Genomic DNA, 20,100 nt, shown 5'->3' with positions numbered 1-20,100 from the left:
GTTATACATGGATCCGTATTGTTAGTGATTTTTCTGCACGTGAAAAGGCAAACGCTGATTTAATAATTATCATACGTGCAAATAACCTTGCTAGCTAACCAACATATAACAAAATTAATTTTTTTAGAACAATAAGTCATAAACGATGATATTGTCTAATGGTACTACTACATATATATAATACCGTTATTTATTTTTTCTGTAGTCAAAATTATAAATTGACCTCTTTTTAAACGTGATGATTGTTCTTTTTTTATTTTTATTTTTTATGTGAAAAATCCCCTATTACTTTTTTTTTTTTTTTGAAACAGACCACCCCCAGGAACTCTTAGCTCATTCGTAAGAAGAGCTGGGGGGGGGGGGGGGGAATTCATTCAACAAGATCAAACGTCAAAGCGTTCCGCACAGGGGGCGGAACCTCCCCTGACTCACAAAACCCAAAAACTTCAAAATTCACAACCCATTTACAAAGGCTATGCAACTCCATTTAATGTCCTACTACACCACAAGAACTTAACATCAACAAACTCTTTTGCTAATTCTAAAGCTGAATTAAACAAAGGAATAACAGACTAAAAAGGGCTGTCTTTCGATCCCGCCAAGCTGTCCATGACGATTTTGTTATCACCCTCTATCTCCAAACGCCTGATGTTTCGGAATCTAGCCAAGAGCAAGGCCATCTGGACAGCCTTGAGTTCAGCTTCTGCAACAGAGTCCGCTTCGATACGGACTCTTTTAAGTGTGGGCCTTAAACTCTTTTTCCATTAAGAAAAACACTTTTAAGCTTAAAAAAGTTTGATGACATAAAAATTCTTGAAATACCCACTTTCCATAAATACCGATTTTTCAATATTAATTTCTCTAAAAAGAAATCCGGAAATAAACAAAATAAAACCTTAAATATGGCTATAACCTAAGAAAGAGTATTTAGTTATGACAATGAATATAGACTTTGAATCTTTTATAAACCTTTAAAAATTCAAATATTTTATTTCAGAACACAAAATCTTTTATTTAAAAAAACAAGAGTTCTTTAAAAAGAGGATTCACAACAAATCAGAACAAATTTATTTGATATCCTTATAAAGTAGGATTTTCAATCATAAAACAAATCCAATAAATTTTTTTAATTTATAACTGATCAAAGTAAATAAAATATTCCCATATAGAATATTATGAACATAGTCCATATTTCATCGAACCAATGAATCTAACTTTATTTTGATAATTACGAACATGTTCTTGAATAATTTTAGCTTTGAATGATCAAACATATCTCTTATATTTTGATAAAGGTTGTAAATCGAAAATCATGATTCTTGAGTCAAATGGTAAATTGGGAGAATCTAACTCTAGCTCTAATACCAATTGATGGAAAAACACGTTGATATTAAATACAAACAATCGCTCTAATACCAACTGTTGGTGAAGTACAAGTTATGGTATTAGATACAAACAATCGCTCCAATACCGATTGTTGGGTAAATTACTTCCACTAGGAGTTAATTACGGTTCTCATACGATCGTTTCAATACTTCTTATTGGGTACCAATATCTTAACCCTACAATATGTTTAGAAATGCGGAATAGAAGAAAATGCGAACGATCGCTAATCTTTAGTGTAAACAATAATTATCAGGATACTTAAAATCATTCAACAACAACAGATCTAATATAAGGCAACCAGAATAAAAACAATACCATAAGAGGAGTTCAGTTACATATATTTATGCTTATACATTTCTCGATATATATGAGCCCTAAGTATCGTTACTTCTCCAACAAAAGATTTTTTTTTATATGTACTTACTACGAAAATGCGCGTAGTCAATTGGTTATGGAATCAACTCTTAGATGAGTGAACATTGACCTTCTTTCAAGAATGCTGGATTCGTATTTGTGAATCATTTTCCGCTCGGATCATATTTGAATTCCCGAGACATACGTATTTAGGCATCTACAAGTAGGCATTACCGAATGAGTCAAAGAACTCAGTAATACAACCTAGAAGTCCGTGATCACTTCAGAATTTAGACCAGATCTCACTATGATCATTATAGCGACCTTGATTAGTGTGTCGTAACGGTGCTTAAATGATACACATATCAAATGTGTACAATGCTTCCCCCAAGTGATCAACATTTCACTTGTGTTCCACATATGTGATTTTAGATCCAGTTACGTGATTAATATATTCTAAAGTGATTTTATTTATTAAACTATCTATAGTATATTTTATTTGTTCTATTTATAAAATAATCATCTCACACTAATTTGAATAAGATAAAAGTAAATCAGGAAATTGCATATTCTATGGTAAGCTGGAAAGCTATAAATAAGGGGTTGGGTAGTGCAAAAATCGCCCAACTAAGCCTTATTCCACACTACAAATTCAGCAACCCCTCTCCCTTTGGTCTGGATGTTTTTTTTCTCTCTCCCAAAGTTGGAAAATTCGTACATACCACTTCCCAAAGAAAGAAATAATTATTCTGACACCTCGCTGGAATAATAAGTGAGAAAAGAGTTGACCCACACCTTGGTCTCTGTTCTTCCGGAGATTACATATCTTAAAAGACTCTAGTTTCGATCAATAAACGAGCAATTGATGAACCGAAATATCCAAAGAGAAATGAGTCGCCGAGGAGTCCGAAATCTTGGAGATTCAAAGACCCAAAGAGCAAGGAGCCGCAGAAGAATTCCAAAAGCAAGGAGATCCAAAGCTAGGAGCGTGGAAGATCTATAACTGAGCCGAAATGTATGTATAATTAAATGGTCTTATGGTTTATCTTGATTACGCTTGTCTAAATATTTGATATGTTGTTGAATAATTTTGAGTATCCTAGTAATTATTGTTTACGTTGAATATTAGCGATTGTCCGCATCTTCTTCTATTCAACACTAGTAACCATATTCCAAAGGTTAAGAGATTGATTACCCTATAAGAAATACTGAAACGATTGTTCGTGTTCAATACATGGGAATGGTAATTAACGTCAGGGAAGTAATTTACCCATCAAATGGCATCAGAGCGATCGTTCGTGTCCGATACCAAACCTATATTCCCATCAATCGGTATCAGAACAATTTTTCGTGTTTAATACCAATTTGTAACTTCCCAACAATTGGTATCAGAGTTATTGTTCATGTTTGATACCAACTTGTGACTTCTCAACAATCGGTATTGGACCGATTGTTTGTGTTTGATACCAACATGTGACTTCCCAATAATAAGGCCCAACTTGGGACTAAGACTATGGTTCTTGGGCATGAGGTTCGGGTTTGAGTCCGAGCTTTAAAAAATTTATTCAATAAAAACTCAGGCATGGGGATGAGCATGGCCCGTACTCTTTCTCAAGCCAAGTGGAGGCCCAGATTGAAGCATGGCCCATGCTCTTTTATGGGGGGTTGGGATCGAGGAGTAACATAAGGCCCAACTTGGGACTAAGACTATGGTTCTTGGTGATGATGTTCGGGCTTGAGTCCGAGCTTTAAAAATTTGTATAAAAAGCTCAAGCCTATGGATGAGCATGGCCCGTGCTCTTTCTTAAGCCAAGTGGAGGCTTAGACTCAAGCATGGCCCGTGCTCTTTTATAGGCGGTTGAGCCCGATGAGTGACATAAGACCTAACTTGGGACTAAGACTATGGTTCTTGGGGATGATGTTCGGGCTTGAGTCCGATCTTGAAAAAATTTATATAAAAAAAAAGCTCAAGCATGAGGATGAACATGGCTCGTGCTCTTTCTCAAGGCAAGTGGAGGCCAAGACTCAAGCATGGCCCATACTCTTTTATGGGCGGTTGATCCCGAAGAGTGATATAAAACCTAACTTTGGACTACGACTATGACCTTTGGGGATGAGGTACGGGCTTGAGCCCGAACTTTAAAAAATCTAAAAAAAAAGCTCAAAGCGTAATATTCACTTTCAATCCTTACAATATATTTTGTTTAATCTTAAAAATTATATCATCAATAATAAACTTAAATCAAAGTCTAAAAACATGTTTTATAAATAAAAATTATTCTTACAAAAAAAATAAAAGAAGAAGAATTGTTTTTATGTATAAGTATATATTTTATTTTAAAAAAGAATATTTTATTTTAAAAATGAATATTTTATAGTCTATTCTAAAATGGTTGAGATAGGCTTGACTTTTTTTCAGGGTGTGAGGGCTCAAGCCCATGTAATTCCCTTAAACAAGCTTAATTCGGCCTTATTGTTTTTCAAGCCGGGCCATACCAGCTTAAAATCATTAATAAGAAGGTCGGGCTAGGCAGTCAACGGATGCCCCGACCCAATTGAGGTTATTATAATGGGAAACGATTTTTGGCATAACTCACGAGTGGGAACGATCCACCCCTGAGTTGACACGTGGCCACTAACTGCCACGTGTCAACTCACGAGCGGATCGTTCCCACTCGTGAGTTGTGCCAAATAGCATAACTCTATTATAATTGCTTTCTGCTTCATGCCATTAAGAGCCACATGTATAATGTTAGGAAGTCCCATCATTTTTTTTTTTGAAATGCTGCAGTGGGGATTGAGCCACATGTATAATGTTAGGAAGTCCCATCATTATCATTTAATTTTGTATCGTTTTTTTCTTTTCATTTTCTTATGTATTGTGACGGGTCAATTTCAAGTGGGTAATTTCTTATATAAAAAGTGCGTTTTGGAAATGACTAATTCTTTTCCACACACGTTATGTATAGTAGAATTTATAACCGAGTCGTAATTTGTAAACAATAAAGATATATAATTTTTACACTTCATCAGAAGAAAAAAAAAATCTTTCAATTAAATGAATAACGAAGAATAAAATAGTGAATGTGCCAAATGTACTATATGAATTTGAAAACAAATTCAAAAGAATTTAAACGAATCTTTACGATAAACTTGCGCAGTTTTATTGAACATTTCAAGAAAGAAACGCTATATTCATATTGCCTTTGAAATTGTCAAAAAAAAAAAAAACAATGGTAACTTACACTTCATTCACAATATATATATATTTTTTTTAAACAAACAAAAACAAAACAGAAAGTAAAACTAAAATTAAAAAAAAAAAAAAAAAAAAAAAAAACAAGAACAAAAGTGTGTAACTGGACCAGAATGATCCAACGAATATTAAAATAATATAGGTAGTATCAAATTGTTTTTCACTAGATCTCAATTTCTTTCTTTTTTGGGCGAGACCCAGTTCTTCTTTCTTTCTTTCTTCAATTTTGGTACAAGTACAACACGCAATTTTCTGATCTAAATTATTTGTATATTAATCTTATCATTATTACTAAACAATTTTGCAGGCTTTCATCAAGTTGCAGGAACAAGTCATAGGAAACAATCAACCACAATCAAGTAGTGTACCTTTTATATATAAGCCATCGCTTTTTTCACAATCACTTCAAAATCAAATTAAGGTCTCGCCACAAAACCTCCAAGATATATCAAAAGAAAGTCATGAGAGAAAGAAATCCCCTCAACACCTTAAGTTTCTTATCATTAACCATAGTAATCTACACAACTTTGCTTGTGAAGTGTGTAAGATCTGAAGAGTTTGTTGTTGGCGATGAAGATGAATGGGACAGCCAGGGATATTATCTATCTTGGTCACAAAGCTAGAATTTCACTGTTGGTGATGTTCTAGGTATAATCCTTTTTCACACTTGAAAATCCATTTAGACATAGCAAAATCATGTGTTACAAAGTTTTTTATTTTATTTTTTGGGGTGTGTGTATAGTTTTCAAGTATGTTGAAGGGCAACACAACGTGTTCGAGGTAGGCGAAAGCACGTACAGATCGTGCGACTCGAGCGGGGTAGTTTTGTCGATGCACACGACCGGGAACGACAGAATCGAGTTGACTGAGGCGAGGAAATATTGGTTCATATGCGGCATCGTTAGTCATTGCCTCGGAGGAATGAGGTTCGGGATCGAAGTGGGGCGATCTCGTAATTCCACGGAAGATATTGTACCGAACGGTTCGCCATCTGGCGCACCACCACAGGTTACGGTGGCCCGGAACTCCAGTGATTGCTTGTTGAGCAAAGGCTTGGGAAATTGGGTTTTGTTTGTAACCTTTTTCGCTTTTCTGTTTGCTCAAATTTCACTACCGCTGTAAAGAAAATATAATGGTTTAAAGTGAATTTTTTTTAACTGTCGGTCTATTTTTAACTATTGGTAGCTATATCCGTTGGTGGATAGGGAAAAAAAGAGCAGTACATTGGTTTGTGTTAAATGGCTATCAAGAAGATGTAAAATACTTTTATGACCATAAGAATTTTTTGTAACACACTAGATTGGCTGTAGAATGCTATGGTGATATTTTTATTATTATTTTTTTTTAAATCAGATGGCGAAATTGAATTATATATGACACGGTAATGCGTGTGATCATGACATATATATATATATATATAAATATATGCTATGGTGATATTAAATTTATTATTTTTTTTAAATCAGATGGCGAAATTGAATTATATATGACACGGTAACGCGTGTGATCATGACACACACACATATATATATATATATATACACATCAAATTGTAGTTTAATGAAACTGTTAATCGCCTACATAATTTTTTCATATATAATTTTAAAGATAATAAAATGATAAATTGATTATACTTAAATTAACCTTATGCCCCCACCGATGCCGCTCTCTCTAGATCCGTAACCTTAACTGTCTCATTTGTCATCTGAAAGAGAGTGCAAATTACATAAGCTAACAATAGATCACTTCTCATTCTTATTTGGAAAGTGGAAGGATTGATTAATATGAAGGGATTTTACTATGAAAATAAATTTATTGTGTTGTTTGGTAGAGAGGAGGGAAAACAAAATGAAAGGATTGAAGCTTTCCGTGGCACCCACAAAAAAACTATCTCTCTCAATTTAGAAAGATCGAGAAAGACGGAAACAAAAAAATGAAAGTAAATAATACAAAATAATGGCAATTACATATATATAATTTAATACTATAATTATTATTGCAAAAATAATAGCAATTTAGTAATTTAAGTACACAAAATATCAACCATTCCTCTCTATTTTAGTTTATACCAAACAAACAAATGAATGGATTCTAATCTTTCATCACATTATACCAATCAACTTTTTAAAAATTTATAATTCACAATTTTCTTTTTCTTTCTCTTCCCTCCTTGTTACTCCATCCATTCAATTTTCTATCATCCCTACCAATCAAAAGCCTAGTTTTATATGACTTTTTTTTTTCTCAATGTTATAGTTTCATTTAATTTTCCGTTTACAGTTTCATTTAAAATAAGGCAATATCATCTTAAATTTAAAAATAAGATATTTATCGAATATTTGAAAGTTAGAGGTATATGTGTAATTTCTTCTCAGAAAGAAGGCTAGTAAGTCATTTCGCACCAGTAAAGCCTAAAATGACGTCTTACCAGCATATACATATCAATAACTAATTAAAGAAAATTAAGACCGAAAACAAACTAATAGAATAATGATTGTCAACAGATATTAGTTAAGGTGTACTGAATAATTAGAGAGAAACATCAATGATGTGAAATTATAAATAAATAAATAATCAGTAGGTTTGTTGGTGATGAAGGTGTTGTTGATAGTCAAGGAGACTTCCATTTCCATTTTCAGGGGGGTTTAGACATGTCACACAATCCTCTTGATGGATTCCTTGTGAACTCCAACAAGATATCCCTCAAGTTATCAGCTTGGACTACCATTTTACTATCCTTCTTCTGCCACCCAAGAAACAAGAATAAAAACAAATGAAATTGATTTCATATCCCATTATAATAAGTAAGATATTGATAACTAGTTGTTACATTTTACAAAAAAAAAAAAAAAAAAAGCAAATAACCACGTTTTATGATTTCACTGATGATAGGTAAAAATAAGACTATTTTAAAGATTTTGAAGGTTATTTGATTACTTTGCTATCAATAGCAAACTAAGTTACATATCAATCTGGTCACTCGCTTTTTTCTAATAAGTATTATTACTTATTTAATGAAACCATAGTACAGAAGAAGGAGAAAGGAATAAAAAAGAAAAGAAATGATTAAATATTTTTTAGTTGTGTTTGATATAGATGAGAGAAAAATGATAGATCTATGAATTATTTAGAAGTATATTTGCACAAAACAATATTTTTTCTTTTAAAATTGGAAGAATTAAAAATGCTGAGTCCGATAATTTCACAATACCTCCAAAACCTTCACCCTTTTTCTTTTTACCCTCTACCAAATAACTACAAATGTCATATTAATAATAAAAGAGAATCATCTCTCTCTCTCTCTCTCTCTCTCTCTCTCTCTCTCTCTCTCTCTCTCTCACACACACAAAAACTCAAACACAGCTTAAAACAAGATATCTAATTATAAACTACCATGTCTACGTCAAAACTCATAACTTGACAAATTAAAAACCAAAGCAATAATAATAATAATAACTTGTTTCACAAGAAATAAGAGTTAACCAAAGGAACATACCTCGACTTTGAGAACGTTAGACACAAGGTTTCTGAAGGTGGTGACATTGGCATTAGTGACTTCTAGTCCCAAAGAGTTCAGAGCCTCCAATAGCCTCACGAATCTCCCGGGCTTGTGCTCACAAAACACCTTCACATAGAACTCATTCCCATCTATTTGAGCCACTTCAACTTGGGGCTATATATAAATCATATTAAATAAACAAAAAAGTATTTAGTAAACATAATTGAGTATTGCCTTTAGAATTTATATATTTATTTACTACCAAACTCTACCTCCATTTGTGGCGCCTTGTCATTCGCAGTGGTATCAGAGTCGAGGTTTTGTTTCGATGCGGTTATCTCATTGTTACCCGATGCTTCAAAGGAATAAATGTTAGGGGACTCGGAATCGGCCCCAAAATTCAAAATCTCAGACTTGGGATTGTTTCTTTTTCCGTTTGCTCCGTCGATCACGGAAAGTTCCTCGAGCTCATCTTGAAGCTCTTTTTCTTGTCTTTTCAAGTCCTTCACGTACTCTATTGCGTCACGAAGAATCGAAGCCCTATCCAACTATTCGTCAACAAAAAAAAAATATAAACAATGTGTACGGATGATCCAAGTTTAAATAACAATTAAGATTCTTTAAGTTACGAAATATGAGCACATCTATGTGGTATCAAATGGGACGACCGGATCGTTTTAAATGGTTTGGATAAATTGAGACCACCCCAATAAGAAAACAAAATTATGGAGCAATAAATCCATTTTGACCGTTTGTTCTAGCTTTAACCGTTTAAGACACGATAATTTTTATTTTAATAGTTTAACTAAAAAACATCTAAATTAAATAAATTATCATTAGTTGTGATGAAAAAAAAAAACATGCTGAAAATTAATATATTTAACTCAAACTCGATATATTCAGCACCAAATATTAAGTTCAAATGCACTAAAGTTAAACAAAAAATTATTGACAAAATGAAGTCTCGGAACAAGTCCGCAATCCGACCTATACATCAGTTTCAATATAGCAATATGAACTGGACTGTTTATTAAGAACGAATTTAAGATTAAAAAAAAAAGGGGGGACTAGATTAGTAACAATCATTTTGGTCTGATTTATGATTTTCAGATTATTTTTTCAAAGCCCTCAACAACGAATAAATAAAAATCGAGCTATTTTTTTTAACATTTAGTGAAAATAGTCATAAAACAAGTAAATTTCTAAATCCGAGTTTTATAAAATATTTAGGAGTAATTATTTTCTATGTTAATGGCAAGTACATATATAGTGAAAATAGTGATAAAAACAATGAGATGAAGTTGGTTTAATTACCTTGGAAATATTCGGAACTAAAGACCTAAGAGTGTAGAGCCTCTCGTTGAGCTTCTTTCTGCGCTTCCTTTCAGCGACAAGGTTTTTGCTCTGCGGCCCTTTCCCCGACGACGACTTTCTGCTTCCGTGCTGCTTATTCCCTTCGTTGTCTTCCTCGTCGCTGCAATCCGACATCGAGTTCGACCGTTCTTGCCCTCTCTTCGCTCCCTTGTCCTCCGCCTCCAAAAACGACGCCTCGTTTCTCGCCCCGAACTGCACTGGGATGTCGTACGGCGACAGGTTCAGCCCCTCGAACGCCGTCGCCGGCGACACCGGTGGCTTCTCTGCTGTCGCTGTCTCTGTTGTGGGGTCCACTATTTTGTCCGACTCGTCGTTCATGACGAACGCTCTCGACGATTGGATTATTTGATCGTTCATGTCGATGATGAAGCTTGCCGTCGTTGCGTCGTTTTGATGATGATCGAGTAGTGGCGGTGATATGTTGCATTGCGACGTTACGAAATCAATCACGTTTGGGTCTTCTGGTATCTGTGAAATAAAATAAATATGTATTAATTAGTTTGAAACATGTAATTCATATTCACGAATGTGTGTGACTGACTGTGAACATACTTGCTTGTTAACGAAAAGCTCAACCAACCCTCCTGCCATTGGAATCAAAACCCTGGTCCCACTACATTCCTGCAATATTACTATTAAGTTAGTAAATTCCTTTATCTACAATAAATATCGTTATAATTAATTATTTACTAGATAGAAGTAACCTCAAGAAAATGGGAGCCTGTGACACTAGAAGAGTTTAGCCAACTGGGCTGGTTTGATATCAACGTCTGTGCATAAATTCTGTTCATTTGGAGAGGAAAAAAGAAAAAGTCAAGTTATGATACAAAATCATTATCTGCATGCTAATAATGGTACTTAATAAGTGAAATGAATTTATAGTAAATACATACCCAGAGTCCAAAGGCATGGAAGTTGGCAATTGGAAAAGAAGGTCACAAGAGTTGGTTCTTGGGTGTTGAAACATGGTGTCTCTGCATGGAATGAGTGGCGAAACTGGGAAAAGAAGTTCTTCATCTCCACAATTATTGTTATTATTCGCTTCTTGTGAGGTTTCAGCCCCACCACAACAACAATTCATCCACTCAACAAATCTGTAACAATAAGACGCCATCAATAATGTCACAAATATAACATTTTAATCATATATATTTCTCTACTTGATTGATTTATATATAACCTTTGGTCTTCACTTAATTTCCATAGGACACAAAAGTCCCACCCTTTTGATCCCACGAGAGGTCTAAGACTTTCCATCATGTTTTGCATAAGCATGTACATATCACCTGCAATAAATAAATCAATGAGAATATTATCTACCACTAGCTAACCCTAATTATATACGCATTTTTTTTTTTTTTTGGTAATGAAAAACTTTGCTACCTCTTTTGGTTGAAGGAAGCAAGTAATAAAAGCATAGGCAGGTTGGAATAACAAGCAGAATATATAGGCAGCAGAAAATACAAAGGAAGACCTCCATATATATATATGTAAATGAGTATATATATGCGTATGTATATACATATATATATATGTGTATGTATGTATATATAATATATATATATGTGCCTACGGTGTGTGTTTGTGTGTACATACAAGAATGATAAATCTTCGAATCACTCTATGTATTGTAGACCCCACTTTCAAAACCAAAAGTACATAGCGAAAATCAGAAAATAGAGAAACAAACAAATTAAAAAGAAATCATAATATACATTAACCTCTTAAATTGCCATATGATATTGGTAGGTGAACTATAAGCATGGCATGAAAGACTGATTTTATTAACGAATTAAATATAAATAACACCCTCTATCCTTTGTCAATTAAGTATTCAAGGGTATACAAATTATCATTTAAAAAATAATTAAAATCAGAAAGTGATAGCAGGACCATATTGCATGACCTAAAAGTGTGGCGTTATACTTTAACAACCTTTAAGTTTTTCACTCGCTTGGGGATTAATTTTATATATTTCATGTCTCAACTACTCTCGAACTCTTGAACCCGAAACGGGAAAAAAAAAAAAAAAAAACCGCGTAAGAAAAGTTCACAGAAGGAAACATATATATTATATTGAAGGCTTGAAATTTATAACTTTAACCCCGACTATATATAGACGAATTGGTATTAAGTTTTTCCAACTACTTTATATATGTCGCATGTCACGTTTTTCCTAAATCTAACTCTTTGATTTTATGCTTATGAACAAGTCTGAAATGGTGCTACGTTATTCATCCTAAATTGAAAAAATTTCCCCCTTTTGAGAATAAATTTCCTTTTATGTAACAAAACTTTATTCTCCTCCTTTTACTTTTTCTGTTAGAGAGTATACTTGAGAGACGAGAAGATAAGAGAGAGAAATAAATATATACATAAGAAAATAAAAAAAAAATATTTTTAGTTGGTAATGATGAGAGGGTGATATCTGCATGACCCAACTTATTGCCTACAAAACCCTAACTACCTTTGCTTTCGCTGAAGTTTTTTAATGTACATTTTGGCTTAATATTTTGTTTCATTTTCCAACTACTCTCTCAAGCTTTGTTTCGCATTTGGGAAACAATATACACATTAAAGTCTCTTCTTTTAGTTAGGTATAGTATAGTCTGTTATTAGTCTAGTTAATTAATTGACGATACACTTTCTTTGGAAAAAAAAAAAAAAAAAAAACTATATCTGTTCCAAAGCACTATTTTTAGTATAATCAAATATTAAACAACAATCTTGCAACATATGTGTACATTCCTTATACATCTATATGTTATACATGGATCCGTATTGTTAGTGATTTTTCTGCACGTGAAAAGGCAAACGCTGATTTAATAATTATCATACGTGCAAATAACCTTGCTAGCTAACCAACATATAACAAAATTAATTTTTTTAGAACAATAAGTCATAAACGATGATATTGTCTAATGGTACTACTACATATATATAATACCGTTATTTATTTTTTCTGTAGTCAAAATTATAAATTGACCTCTTTTTAAACGTGATGATTGTTCTTTTTTTATTTTTATTTTTTATGTGAAAAATCCCCTATTACTTTTTTTTTTTTTGAAACAGACCACCCCCAGGAACTCTTAGCTCATTCGTAAGAAGAGCTGGGGGGGGGGGGGGAATTCATTCAACAAGATCAAACGTCAAAGCGTTCCGCACAGGGGGCGGAACCTCCCCTGACTCACAAAACCCAAAAACTTCAGAATTCACAACCCATTTACAAAGGCTATGCAACTCCATTTAATGTCCTACTACACCACAAGAACTTAACATCAACAAACTCTTTTGCTAATTCTAAAGTTGAATTAAACAAAGGAATAACAGACTAAAAAGGGCTGTCTTTCGATCCCGCCAAGCTGTCCATGACGATTTTGTTATCACCCTCTATCTCCAAACGCCTGATGTTTCGGAATCTAGCCAAGAGCAAGGCCATCTGGACAGCCTTGAGTTCAGCTTCTGCAACAGAGTCCGCTTCGATACGGACTCTTTTAAGTGTGGGCCTTAAACTCTTTTTCCATTAAGAAAAACACTTTTAAGCTTAAAAAAGTTTGATGACATAAAAATTCTTGAAATACCCACTTTCCATAAATACCGATTTTTCAATATTAATTTCTCTAAAAAGAAATCCGGAAATAAACAAAATAAAACCTTAAATATGGCTATAACCTAAGAAAGAGTATTTAGTTATGACAATGAATATAGACTTTGAATCTTTTATAAACCTTTAAAAATTCAAATATTTTATTTCAGAACACAAAATCTTTTATTTAAAAAAACAAGAGTTCTTTAAAAAGAGGATTCACAACAAATCAGAACAAATTTATTTGATATCCTTATAAAGTAGGATTTTCAATCATAAAACAAATCCAATAAATTTTTTTAATTTATAACTGATCAAAGTAAATAAAATATTCCCATATAGAATATTATGAACATAGTCCATATTTCATCGAACCAATGAATCTAACTTTATTTTGATAATTACGAACATGTTCTTGAATAATTTTAGCTTTGAATGATCAAACATATCTCTTATATTTTGATAAAGGTTGTAAATCGAAAATCATGATTCTTGAGTCAAATGGTAAATTGGGAGAATCTAACTCTAGCTCTAATACCAATTGATGGAAAAACACGTTGATATTAAATACAAACAATCGCTCTAATACCAACTGTTGGTGAAGTACAAGTTATGGTATTAGATACAAACAATCGCTCCAATACCGATTGTTGGGTAAATTACTTCCACTAGGAGTTAATTACGGTTCTCATACGATCGTTTCAATACTTCTTATTGGGTACCAATATCTTAACCCTACAATATGTTTAGAAATGCGGAATAGAAGAAAATGCGAACGATCGCTAATCTTTAGTGTAAACAATAATTATCAGGATACTTAAAATCATTCAACAACAACAGATCTAATATAAGGCAACCAGAATAAAAACAATACCATAAGAGGAGTTCAGTTACATATATTTATGCTTATACATTTCTCGATATATATGAGCCCTAAGTATCGTTACTTCTCCAACAAAAGATTTTTTTTTATATGTACTTACTACGAAAATGCGCGTAGTCAATTGGTTATGGAATCAACTCTTAGATGAGTGAACATTGACCTTCTTTCAAGAATGCTGGATTCGTATTTGTGAATCATTTTCCGCTCGGATCATATTTGAATTCCCGAGACATACGTATTTAGGCATCTACAAGTAGGCATTACCGAATGAGTCAAAGAACTCAGTAATACAACCTAGAAGTCCGTGATCACTTCAGAATTTAGACCAGATCTCACTATGATCATTATAGCGACCTTGATTAGTGTGTCGTAACGGTGCTTAAATGATACACATATCAAATGTGTACAATGCTTCCCCCAAGTGATCAACATTTCACTTGTGTTCCACATATGTGATTTTAGATCCAGTTACGTGATTAATATATTCTAAAGTGATTTTATTTATTAAACTATCTATAGTATATTTTATTTGTTCTATTTATAAAATAATCATCTCACACTAATTTGAATAAGATAAAAGTAAATCAGGAAATTGCATATTCTATGGTAAGCTGGAAAGCTATAAATAAGGGGTTGGGTAGTGCAAAAATCTCCCAACTAAGCCTTATTCCACACTACAAATTCAGCAACCCCTCTCCCTTTGGTCTGGATGTTTTTTTTCTCTCTCCCAAAGTTGGAAAATTCGTACATACCACTTCCCAAAGAAAGAAATAATTATTCTGACACCTCGCTGGAATAATAAGTGAGAAAAGAGTTGACCCACACCTTGGTCTCTGTTCTTCCGGAGATTACATATCTTAAAAGACTCTAGTTTCGATCAATAAACGAGCAATTGATGAACCGAAATATCCAAAGAGAAATGAGTCGCCGAGGAGTCCGAAATCTTGGAGATTCAAAGACCCAAAGAGCAAGGAGCCGCAGAAGAATTCCAAAAGCAAGGAGATCCAAAGCTAGGAGCGTGGAAGATCTATAACTGAGCCGAAATGTATGTATAATTAAATGGTCTTATGGTTTATCTTGATTACGCTTGTCTAAATATTTGATATGTTGTTGAATAATTTTGAGTATCCTAGTAATTATTGTTTACGTTGAATATTAGCGATTGTCCGCATCTTCTTCTATTCAACACTAGTAACCATATTCCAAAGGTTAAGAGATTGATTACCCTATAAGAAATACTGAAACGATTGTTCGTGTTCAATACATGGGAATGGTAATTAACGTCAGGGAAGTAATTTACCCATCAAATGGCATCAGAGCGATCGTTCGTGTCCGATACCAAACCTATATTCCCATCAATCGGTATCAGAACAATTTTTCGTGTTTAATACCAATTTGTAACTTCCCAACAATTGGTATCAGAGTTATTGTTCATGTTTGATACCAACTTGTGACTTCTCAACAATCGGTATTGGACCGATTGTTTGTGTTTGATACCAACATGTGACTTCCCAATAATAAGGCCCAACTTGGGACTAAGACTATGGTTCTTGGGCATGAGGTTCGGGTTTGAGTCCGAGCTTTAAAAAATTTATTCAATAAAAACTCAGGCATGGGGATGAGCATGGCCCGTACTCTTTCTCAAGCCAAGTGGAGGCCCAGATTGAAGCATGGCCCATGCTCTTTTATGGGGGGTTGGGATCGAGGAGTAACATAAGGCCCAACTTGGGACTAAGACTATGGTTCTTGGTGATGATGTTCGGGCTTGAGTCCGAGCTTTAAAAATTTGTATAAAAAGCTCAAGCCTATGGATGAGCATGGCCCGTGCTCTTTCTTAAGCCAAGTGGAGGCTTAGACTCAAGCATGGCCCGTGCTCTTTTATAGGCGGTTGAGCCCGATGAGTGACATAAGACCTAACTTGGGACTAAGACTATGGTTCTTGGGGATGATGTTCGGGCTTGAGTCCGATCTTGAAAAAATTTATATAAAAAAAAAAAGCTCAAGCATGAGGATGAACATGGCTCGTGCTCTTTCTCAAGGCAAGTGGAGGCCAAGACTCAAGCATGGCCCATACTCTTTTATGGGCGGTTGATCCCGAAGAGTGATATAAAACCTAACTTTGGACTACGACTATGGCCTTTGGGGATGAGGTACGGGCTTGAGCCCGAACTTTAAAAAATCTAAAAAAAAAGCTCAAAGCGTAATATTCACTTTCAATCCTTACAATATATTTTGTTTAATCTTAAAAATTATATCATCAATAATAAACTTAAATCAAAGTCTAAAAACATGTTTTATAAATAAAAATTATTCTTACAAAAAAAATAAAAGAAGAAGAATTGTTTTTATGTATAAGTATATATTTTATTTTAAAAAAGAATATTTTATTTTAAAAATGAATATTTTATAGTCTATTCTAAAATGGTTGAGATAGGCTTGACTTTTTTTCAGGGTGTGAGGGCTCAAGCCCATGTAATTCCCTTAAACAAGCTTAATTCGGCCTTATTGTTTTTCAAGCCGGGCCATACCAGCTTAAAATCATTAATAAGAAGGTCGGGCTAGGCAGTCAACGGATGCCCCGACCCAATTGAGGTTATTATAATGGGAAACGATTTTTGGCATAACTCACGAGTGGGAACGATCCACCCCTGAGTTGACACGTGGCCACTAACTGCCACGTGTCAACTCACGAGCGGATCGTTCCCACTCGTGAGTTGTGCCAAATAGCATAACTCTATTATAATTGCTTTCTGCTTCATGCCATTAAGAGCCACATGTATAATGTTAGGAAGTCCCATCATTTTTTTTTTTGAAATGCTGCAGTGGGGATTGAGCCACATGTATAATGTTAGGAAGTCCCATCATTATCATTTAATTTTGTATCGTTTTTTTCTTTTCATTTTCTTATGTATTGTGACGGGTCAATTTCAAGTGGGTAATTTCTTATATAAAAAGTGCGTTTTGGAAATGACTAATTCTTTTCCACACACGTTATGTATAGTAGAATTTATAACCGAGTCGTAATTTGTAAACAATAAAGATATATAATTTTTACACTTCATCAGAAGAAAAAAAAAATCTTTCAATTAAATGAATAACGAAGAATAAAATAGTGAATGTGCCAAATGTACTATATGAATTTGAAAACAAATTCAAAAGAATTTAAACGAATCTTTACGATAAACTTGCGCAGTTTTATTGAACATTTCAAGAAAGAAACGCTATATTCATATTGCCTTTGAAATTGTCAAAAAAAAAAAAAAAACAACAATGGTAACTTACACTTCATTCACAATATATATATTTTTTTTTAAACAAACAAAAACAAAACAGAAAGTAAAACTAAAATTAAAAAAAAAAAAAAAAAAAAAAAAAAAAAACAAGAACAAAAGTGTGTAACTGGACCAGAATGATCCAACGAATATTAAAATAATATAGGTAGTATCAAATTGTTTTTCACTAGATCTCAATTTCTTTCTTTTTTGGGCGAGACCCAGTTCTTCTTTCTTTCTTTCTTCAATTTTGGTACAAGTACAACACGCAATTTTCTGATCTAAATTATTTGTATATTAATCTTATCATTATTACTAAACAATTTTGCAGGCTTTCATCAAGTTGCAGGAACAAGTCATAGGAAACAATCAACCACAATCAAGTAGTGTACCTTTTATATATAAGCCATCGCTTTTTTCACAATCACTTCAAAATCAAATTAAGGTCTCGCCACAAAACCTCCAAGATATATCAAAAGAAAGTCATGAGAGAAAGAAATCCCCTCAACACCTTAAGTTTCTTATCATTAACCATAGTAATCTACACAACTTTGCTTGTGAAGTGTGTAAGATCTGAAGAGTTTGTTGTTGGCGATGAAGATGAATGGGACAGCCAGGGATATTATCTATCTTGGTCACAAAGCTAGAATTTCACTGTTGGTGATGTTCTAGGTATAATCCTTTTTCACACTTGAAAATCCATTTAGACATAGCAAAATCATGTGTTACAAAGTTTTTTATTTTATTTTTTGGGGTGTGTGTATAGTTTTCAAGTATGTTGAAGGGCAACACAACGTGTTCGAGGTAGGCGAAAGCACGTACAGATCGTGCGACTCGAGCGGGGTAGTTTTGTCGATGCACACGACCGGGAACGACAGAATCGAGTTGACTGAGGCGAGGAAATATTGGTTCATATGCGGCATCGTTAGTCATTGCCTCGGAGGAATGAGGTTCGGGATCGAAGTGGGGCGATCTCGTAATTCCACGGAAGATATTGTACCGAACGGTTCGCCATCTGGCGCACCACCACAGGTTACGGTGGCCCGGAACTCCAGTGATTGCTTGTTGAGCAAAGGCTTGGGAAATTGGGTTTTGTTTGTAACCTTTTTCGCTTTTCTGTTTGCTCAAATTTCACTACCGCTGTAAAGAAAATATAATGGTTTAAAGTGAATTTTTTTTAACTGTCGGTCTATTTTTAACTATTGGTAGCTATATCCGTTGGTGGATAGGGAAAAAAAGAGCAGTACATTGGTTTGTGTTAAATGGCTATCAAGAAGATGTAAAATACTTTTATGACCATAAGAATTTTTTGTAACACACTAGATTGGCTGTAGAATGCTATGGTGATATTTTTATTATTATTTTTTTTTTAAATCAGATGGCGAAATTGAATTATATATGACACGGTAATGCGTGTGATCATGACATATATATATATATAAATATATGCTATGGTGATATTAAATTTATTATTTTTTTTAAATCAGATGGCGAAATTGAATTATATATGACACGGTAACGCGTGTGATCATGACACACACACATATATATATATATATACACACATCAAATTGTAGTTTAATGAAACTGTTAATCGCCTACATAATTTTTTCATATATAATTTTAAAGATAATAAAATGATAAATTGATTATACTTAAATTAACCTTATGCCCCCACCGATGCCGCTCTCTCTAGATCCGTAACCTTAACTGTCTCATTTGTCATCTGAAAGAGAGTGCAAATTACATAAGCTAACAATAGATCACTTCTCATTCTTATTTGGAAAGTGGAAGGATTGATTAATATGAAGGGATTTTACTATGAAAATAAATTTATTGTGTTGTTTGGTAGAGAGGAGGGAAAACAAAATGAAAGGATTGAAGCTTTCCGTGGCACCCACAAAAAAACTATCTCTCTCAATTTAGAAAGATCGAGAAAGACGGAAACAAAAAAATGAAAGTAAATAATACAAAATAATGGCAATTACATATATATAATTTAATACTATAATTATTATTGCAAAAATAATAGCAATTTAGTAATTTAAGTACACAAAATATCAACCATTCCTCTCTATTTTAGTTTATACCAAACAAACAAATGAATGGATTCTAATCTTTCATCACATTATACCAATCAACTTTTTAAAAATTTATAATTCACAATTTTCTTTTTCTTTCTCTTCCCTCCTTGTTACTCCATCCATTCAATTTTCTATCATCCCTACCAATCAAAAGCCTAGTTTTATATGACTTTTTTTTTTCTCAATGTAATAGTTTCATTTAATTTTCCGTTTACAGTTTCATTTAAAATAAGGCAATATCATCTTAAATTTAAAAATAAGATATTTATCGAATATTTGAAAGTTAGAGGTATATGTGTAATTTCTTCTCAGAAAGAAGGCTAGTAAGTCATTTCGCACCAGTAAAGCCTAAAATGACGTCTTACCAGCATATACATATCAATAACTAATTAAAGAAAATTAAGAC

At 33.4% G+C, this 20,100-nt stretch overlaps 2 protein-coding genes and 1 pseudogene across 2 annotated transcripts; 2 read left to right on the top strand and 1 right to left on the bottom strand.

Annotated features, from left to right (window-relative positions):
• The first annotated feature begins 3,840 nt into the window (after window positions 1-3,840).
• LOC149388025 (blue copper protein 1a-like) lies at window positions 3,841-6,118 on the top strand. Its single transcript, XM_089622337.1, has 3 exons — window positions 3,841-3,858; window positions 5,304-5,355; window positions 5,739-6,118. The coding sequence occupies exons 1-3, from the start codon at window positions 3,841-3,843 to the stop codon at window positions 6,116-6,118; spliced, it is 450 nt and encodes a 149-aa protein (XP_089478463.1).
• A 1,452-nt stretch (window positions 6,119-7,570) lies between these two features.
• On the bottom strand, window positions 7,571-11,150 carry LOC149388024 (transcription factor ABORTED MICROSPORES-like; annotated as a pseudogene).
• Window positions 11,151-16,470: 5,320 nt separating this feature from the next.
• On the top strand, window positions 16,471-18,756 carry LOC149388023 (blue copper protein 1a-like). Its single transcript, XM_089622336.1, has 3 exons — window positions 16,471-16,488; window positions 17,942-17,993; window positions 18,377-18,756. The coding sequence occupies exons 1-3, from the start codon at window positions 16,471-16,473 to the stop codon at window positions 18,754-18,756; spliced, it is 450 nt and encodes a 149-aa protein (XP_089478462.1).
• The last annotated feature ends 1,344 nt before the right edge of the window (window positions 18,757-20,100 follow it).

The sequence above is a fragment of the Urtica dioica genome, chromosome 8 (assembly GCF_054948205.1).
Source record: "Urtica dioica subsp. dioica isolate 48M chromosome 8, U.dioica_male_clone48M_v1_H2, whole genome shotgun sequence".
Lineage (NCBI taxonomy): Eukaryota > Viridiplantae > Streptophyta > Magnoliopsida > Rosales > Urticaceae > Urtica > Urtica dioica.
Note: the sequence above shows the minus strand (reverse complement) of the source record. Positions and strands in the feature narration are given on the sequence as shown.